Genomic DNA, 6,780 nt, shown 5'->3' on the forward strand with positions numbered 1-6,780 from the left:
TTGAATTTCTTGTCCTGCCAGTGGTGTCCTGCCAGTGGTGTCCTGCCAGTGGTGTCCTGCCAGTGGTGCCCTGCCAGTGGTGCCCTGCCAGTGGGGCCCTGCCAGTGGGGCCCTGCTATCTAGCTGCTCTTCCCATCTTATTGCTTTCAGGTCTCGCTTTATTGGATCCCAGTTAATCATTTTATTATTAAAATTGAATTTGCTGAATTCTGCTGCTGCTCCTTGGGTGTAAGAGTGAGTGTGCACGTCTGTCTCCCATGTCTGTCTGCACGTTGATGAGACTGTGTTCTCTGTAACTTGTATTTGTAACTTCCGTGTTCCTAACCAGTTAAATCAGTGTTATAATAAGGTGTAGGTTGTTTTCTTTTCTAGTGGGTTGTACTATTTGTTGTTACATATGTGTAAGAGGTCAGGTGTGTGTGTGTGTGTGTGTGTGTGTGTGTGTGTGTGTGTGAATGACATTTGACACTGCGTCCTGGGATTCGCCTTGATATAACTTATGTTAATTTAGGCGACGTAAATTAGTCACCAAGCAAGATGGTGTTTGGGGCTGTATTTGATTATAAAATATCTTTTACACCATTACAGAGTTTGTGAAGGCTCTGGGCGAGAACGATGAGGACGAGGACGAGGAACCCAGAGACGATGACGAGGAAGAGGAGACCAAGTGAACGTCTCGCCTCCATAGAAAACGAGCAGTCTTGCCTCATAACAGAAAACGTGTTGATATGAAGGAGTGACTCGTCGATAGTTATGTACGCACTTTGTGAAAGCGTCGACGTGATGATGATAGGATTTTCCAAAAAAAAATTGTCATGAACGAACTCGCATGTTTTGCTTCAGCTTGAAAAAAGTACTTGTATTTATTTGATTTCTTCAGTAGAGTGTTGTGTTATTTTTAAATTATGGAGAGTAAGGGTAATTGCCTCCTGGGGAAGGTCGGTGGTTGGCTGAGGCACTTCGGTACATACAGGCTTCCTGTCCCCGATAACAGGAATTAATAAGTAATATTTATTGCAAATATTCTGCTCTAAATGAAAATGGTTTGTTGTATTAACATCTTAGTCGAGTTTCTTAGACGACTTGTACTCGTAAGTTATCAGAATATAATCATTTTTGACTAGATATATTTTTATTACTTTATATAGCATCTATAACTACTATTCCCTGCACTGTACACCACTGTGGCTGGGAAGATTAGGCCTACACCCACACTATGCTGTGCTGTAAGGTGGGGGGGGGGGGGTTGTAGTTCGGACAGTGTAGGCCTACAAGTAAAACCCCACTACACCACTATGGTTGGTATAGTGTAGGTCTACAACACCGACCACTACACTATACACACCACTATGCTGGTGTGGTAGGCCTATAATGCCTCTCTACAACCCCCATACATGCCACAGTGGTTGTGTACCCCATACATGCCACAGTGGTTGTGTACCCCATACATGCCACAGTGGTTGTGTACCCCATACATGCCACAGTGGTTGTGTACCCCATACATGCCACAGTGGTTGTGTACCCCATACATGCCACAGTGGTTGTGTACCCCATACATGCCACAGTGGTTGTGTACCCCATACATGCCACAGTGGTTGTGTACCCCATACATGCCACAGTGGTTGTGTACCCCATACATGCCACAGTGGTTGTGCACCCCATACATGCCACAGTGGTTGTGCACCCCATACATGCCACAGTGGTTGTGTACCCCATACATGCCACAGTGGTTGTGCACCCCATACATGCCACAGTGGTTGTGTATACATTCACCTCTTATTGTTTGACTTTGTCTTATATATAACTAAATAAATTCACTTGTTCTGCCAACTGGAAGTTTTCTTTGTTCAAGATGTTTGTAAATATGAATAAGCACATGTGCACGCTCACGTGCATACATACACAACACATACAGACATACATACTGATATATACTCATATATACATATTTCACAATTAGGGAGGATAACATAGAGAAAATTACAGGACAATTGGAATAAGCTCAAGGCCAGTTTGTACGGAGTGTTGACCGAACAGGAAGGCCTCCACCGGCGCTGGGAGAGTGTGTGTGTGTGTGTGTGTGTGTGTGTGTGTGTGTATGTGTGTGTGTGTGTGTGTATGTGTGGGAAAAAGGGGAGGGGGGTTGATTGACAGTTGAGAGGCGGGCCGAAAGACCCAGAACTTGACTTCCGCAAGCACAACTAGGTGAATACACACACACACACACACACACACACACACACACACACACACACACACACACACACACACACACACACGCACACGCACACACAGCATCTGCTAGAGTTGGATGTGACAAAGGCTATACACCCGGATGGAATCTCACCATGGATACTGAAGGAAGGAGCAGAAGCACTGTGCCTGCCACTCTCCATGGTGTATAGCAAGTCACTGGTAACAGGTGAACTGCCAAATATTTGGAAGACGGCAAATGTAGTCCCGATATACAAGAAGGGTGATAGACAGGAGGCACTGAACTACAGGTCAGTGTCCCTAACTTGCATACCGTACAAGTTGATGGAGAACATTGTGCAAAAAAAGCTAGTGGAACATCTGGAGCGAAAGAACTTTGTGACTCAACATTAACATGGGTTCAGGGATGGCAAGTCTTGCCTCACAGGATTAATTGAATTCTATGACCAGGCAAGGAAGTGAGAGCTGGGCAGACTGCATATTCTTGGATAGCCAGAAAACCTTTGACACAGTACCACATAAGAGACTAGTGCACAAGTTGGAGATGCAACTTGTCCGCGAATTTTTTATCATAAATCCCAATGGAGTCTCTTAAGTATTCAAGTATTTCATTCACTAAATACCCCATAACATAGGTCGAGGATAAGAATACCAGCAATGTTGTGTCGCCTCATTTTATTTTATATATATATATATATATATGTCGTACCTAGTAGCCAGAACGCACTTCTCGACCTACTATGCAAGGACCGATTTGCCTAATAAGCCAAGTTTTCATGAATTAATTGTTTTTCGACTACCTAACCTACCTAACCTAACCTAACTTTTTCGGCTACCTAACCTAACCTATAAAGATAGGTTAGGTTAGGTAGGGTTGGTTAGGTTCGGTCATATATCTACGTTAATTTTAACTCCAATAAAAAAAAATGACCTCATACATAATGAAATGGGTAGCTTTATCATTTCATAAGAAAAAAATTAGAGAAAATATATTAATTCAGGAAAACTTGGCTTATTAGGCAAATCAGGCCTTGCATAGTAGGCCGAGAAGTGCGTTCTGGCTACTAGGTACGACATATATAATGTGTGTATATATATATATATATATATATATATATATATATATATATATATATATATATGTATATATATATATATATAATATGTATTGTAGGGGACCTAAACATTGCCTCTAATGCGTTATGTGTGGTTTCCTCCGAGGCTAAGAGTCCTTCTTCTTAAAGCCAGATGTGGTACTCCCATCCTATTTATATATAATATATGTATGTCGGAAAAACCGACACCATTTACCAACTTTAAAATTAACTCATAGAAAATGAGGCAATGTGGAAATTTCCTCCGGTAGAAAACGGAGATATCCTTGCCACATGTCGCCATTAAATTCACCACCAAATATTGTGAATCATTCTTAATACCGCAGTCTCTGGACTGTAAAAAACATAAAAACATTTCACTCGAATCAAGTTAATTATCAGCACTAAAATAGAGTAAATGTGGAGGCTGTATCTACTTGATGACATCTGGACAAAACAGCCAAGGCGTCAGTGGGAGAGACCACCAGTCACCCGCCATTTAATTCGAGTCTCGCTGGAGCAAATCTAGCTCCAATAACTTTTCCCTTGGATAACGGTGTTATGGGAAGTAAAATGCTCCCATTATCAACACATTCATCGTCTACTATCACGGGAAGTGTCCTTATGACGAAACCTTTCATCCCTGATCAGTAATGTTAGGTAGCTATAAGGCTAACCGGTTATAGGACCCAAGTACACACACACAAAACAGGGGTGAGATATATTCTCATCTCTCTATTTAAATAAATATACAATATTATCCCCTTGGTAGAGCTGTCAGACTTATAATAATAATAATAATTTTATTTAGGTAAGGTACATACATAAAGAGATTTTACAAAGTTTGTTGGCTTTATAGATAGAGCTAGTACATACAATGCCTAAAGCCACTATTACGCAAAGCGTTTCGGGCGTTATGATTACTACTATTATTGTGTGCCCTTTGACAGGTGTAATTGATGGGGAAGAAGAAGCACAATTAACTACTTAGCCCAACCAGTACATGTGTTGAAGGCTGCCTCGCCCGAGAGAGGAGTATTCTGGCCGTGTTTACATCTGGTTGTCTATGTATCGGCCATGTAAGATAAGGTGTAGTTGTGTTAATTTGAGTTACTAATATGTAGTCTAATACTGTAGTGAATGTCTATCTATCAAACGATAATTTATGTTGATAGAATATATAAATAATTTAACAAGCTGCCAGAATGTGTGTAGGAAAGCGATTTGTGGGAATTTGTAAATCATACAGTCCACTTTAAACATAATTGTTTACTATCGAAAAATATATATTAACGTAAATAAATTACTATATAAATTAATATAAACTAAATAAATGTAAACATTTCCCATAATATATAATTTATATATATACATATATTTGTATTATATTGGGGGGTACCACCACTGGTGCAATTATAGGGACCCACAGCCTCAGAGAAGGGAACACAGAGCACTCATGGAAAAACTTGCCATTTAACTCTGAATACGAAAGAGTGTTCACTTCTCCTACCACCCCCTTTTTTTTATTATGGTGTACACTTTATTATGCAAGGTTATACAGTTACATATCTGATTTTATACAAAAAATGAACATTAAGAGGACACAAGAAAAAGTTCGCTTCCTAGAGGCTGTAGATTTCCTCGAACTCCTCCGACGCCGGGCAGGAACCGAGGATGCAGCGGGCATTTCCCCTCTGGATCGCTACACTGAGGCGCTGAAAGAGAAAACTTGCTGCTCTAGGGTCTCTTGTGGTGTCAATGAGCTTGGAACCAAGATCCTTAAGAAACCTTCTTGCACTCTCACCCCATGGGCCTAGGGTCTCAGCAGACCCTATTGGAACGAAGTTGTACCTTTGATCTAATTGCCTGTACTTGACTGACTTTTGTTTTTCTCTGTGTGTCGCTGCGGCTCCCGCCGTGCCGGCAGAGAGGGTGATGTATGTCGTTGCCAGGGTGGATACGCAAGTATAGTCCCATGCTAACTGCCTGCTACCCTTCCACGGACGCAGTGTGATTCCTCTGGTCGGCCGGCAAAGCTAACAGAGTCACGGTTCAGTAGGTTGCGGGGCTCTCTCTCCGCTGGACACTGAGCAGAGGCAAGGCTTCTTTTAATGATGTCGTTGACTTCGTCGTGTCTAGTGTGCCAACCACCCGATTTTCCACAGTGCAGGCCATGCAATCCATATTCGTCAGCATCTGCCTCGCCGCAAATACACCTATGAACAGTGTGGATAGGGGCAGCAAGGCGGAGAGCGACTGCAATACGGAGCTCCTGCGGATCAAGACGTGTGCCTGTCGCAGACATAGGGACTGCCAGAAGGAAGTTCCCTGCATGGGGAGCCTGCACAGCTGTGAGGCGTGCACGATCACTGGGGGTTGTTGCTGCCTCCAGCAAAGCTGTGGCTTCTTTGTCTACAATGGGGCTGTCCCAACTGGATTGTTTCTTGGCTTTCGGCATGGCTGGTCTGAGTGCTGGGTCTGTCATGGCACCCCATTTCGTGTCGCATTCCGTGTAGTGGGGGTCCTGTATCCCCGCTACATCACTCAGGGTGTCAGGTAGAATTTCCTTAACCAGGTCATCTGATGCTGAGGAGGAAGACAGGAAAGCTGGGACAGCAATTTGGGTGGCGGTGCGGACACCCAAGCCACCGAGCCTAACAGGAAGAGTGGCTTGTTTCCACTGGCATTCGTTGAGGGAGAGGTTAACAACTTTTTCCAGCATGGTCTTCAGTAGGAGGTCATACTCTTCAAGCTTTCGGTTGTCGAAGGATGGGGCGCACCTCAGAAAGTAGGTTAGCCTCGGAAGGGATAGGCATTTGGTGAGGAGATAAAAAGCATCGTGGGCATCGATGTCACCTATTCTGTCTTCCATCCTCCTAAGGTCTGCGATTTTCTTGTCGAGGATCTCCTCAATGGCGTTAGACCCGAGGGGAGCTCCAAGGAGGATGCTGTTCTCGACCCTAATGACATGGGCTCCAGGCAAGGCAGACCTTATTCTAGCTACGATGTCTGGGTTGGAGGAGACTACTTCACACTTGGAAGGGTTCAGGACAAGACCCAGGCTTACTTCTTGCTCCCTTATTTTCCTGATATCTGACAAGAGGTGGTCTACGGTGCCAGCTATAGTGCCATCATCCAAAAACCAGATGTTGAACTCGCTGGACAAGCTTTCGGTGATTTCTTTTAAGACAAAGCAGAAAAGAAGGGGAGCAAGAGGATCACCTTGCTGAACACCTTCACATGATCTGATTTCATGTTCACCAAAGAGCAGTTTTGACTCACCACTGTAGCAGGATAGTATGAACGGGTAGAGGGGCCGGAAATGGCAATGTACGGCACAAAGTACTGCATCTCTTCTGACCATGTTGAAGGCATTCTTAAAGTCCCGTTTGAGCAGGGCCTTTTCATCAGAAATGTTTGTATTATATTTATATATAAATAATATATAAATATATAAATAGAGATATCACAA

General features: G+C 43.2%; 1 protein-coding gene across 2 annotated transcripts in view; it reads left to right on the forward strand.

The window, feature by feature from the left end:
- The window catches only part of LOC123757995 (uncharacterized), a 208,387-nt gene extending 206,557 nt beyond the window's left edge, over positions 1 to 1,830 (forward strand). For both annotated transcript variants that reach the window (XM_069338920.1, XM_069338921.1), the window contains one exon: positions 589 to 1,830. In XM_069338920.1, coding sequence (XP_069195021.1) covers positions 589 to 671 — 83 coding nt within the window. In that variant the 3' untranslated portion in view covers positions 672 to 1,830. The remainder of the gene's footprint in view (positions 1 to 588) is intronic.
- Positions 1,831 to 6,780: the final 4,950 nt, after the last annotated feature.

Source organism: Procambarus clarkii, chromosome 40 (genome assembly GCF_040958095.1).
Source record: "Procambarus clarkii isolate CNS0578487 chromosome 40, FALCON_Pclarkii_2.0, whole genome shotgun sequence".
Classification (NCBI taxonomy): domain Eukaryota; kingdom Metazoa; phylum Arthropoda; class Malacostraca; order Decapoda; family Cambaridae; genus Procambarus; species Procambarus clarkii.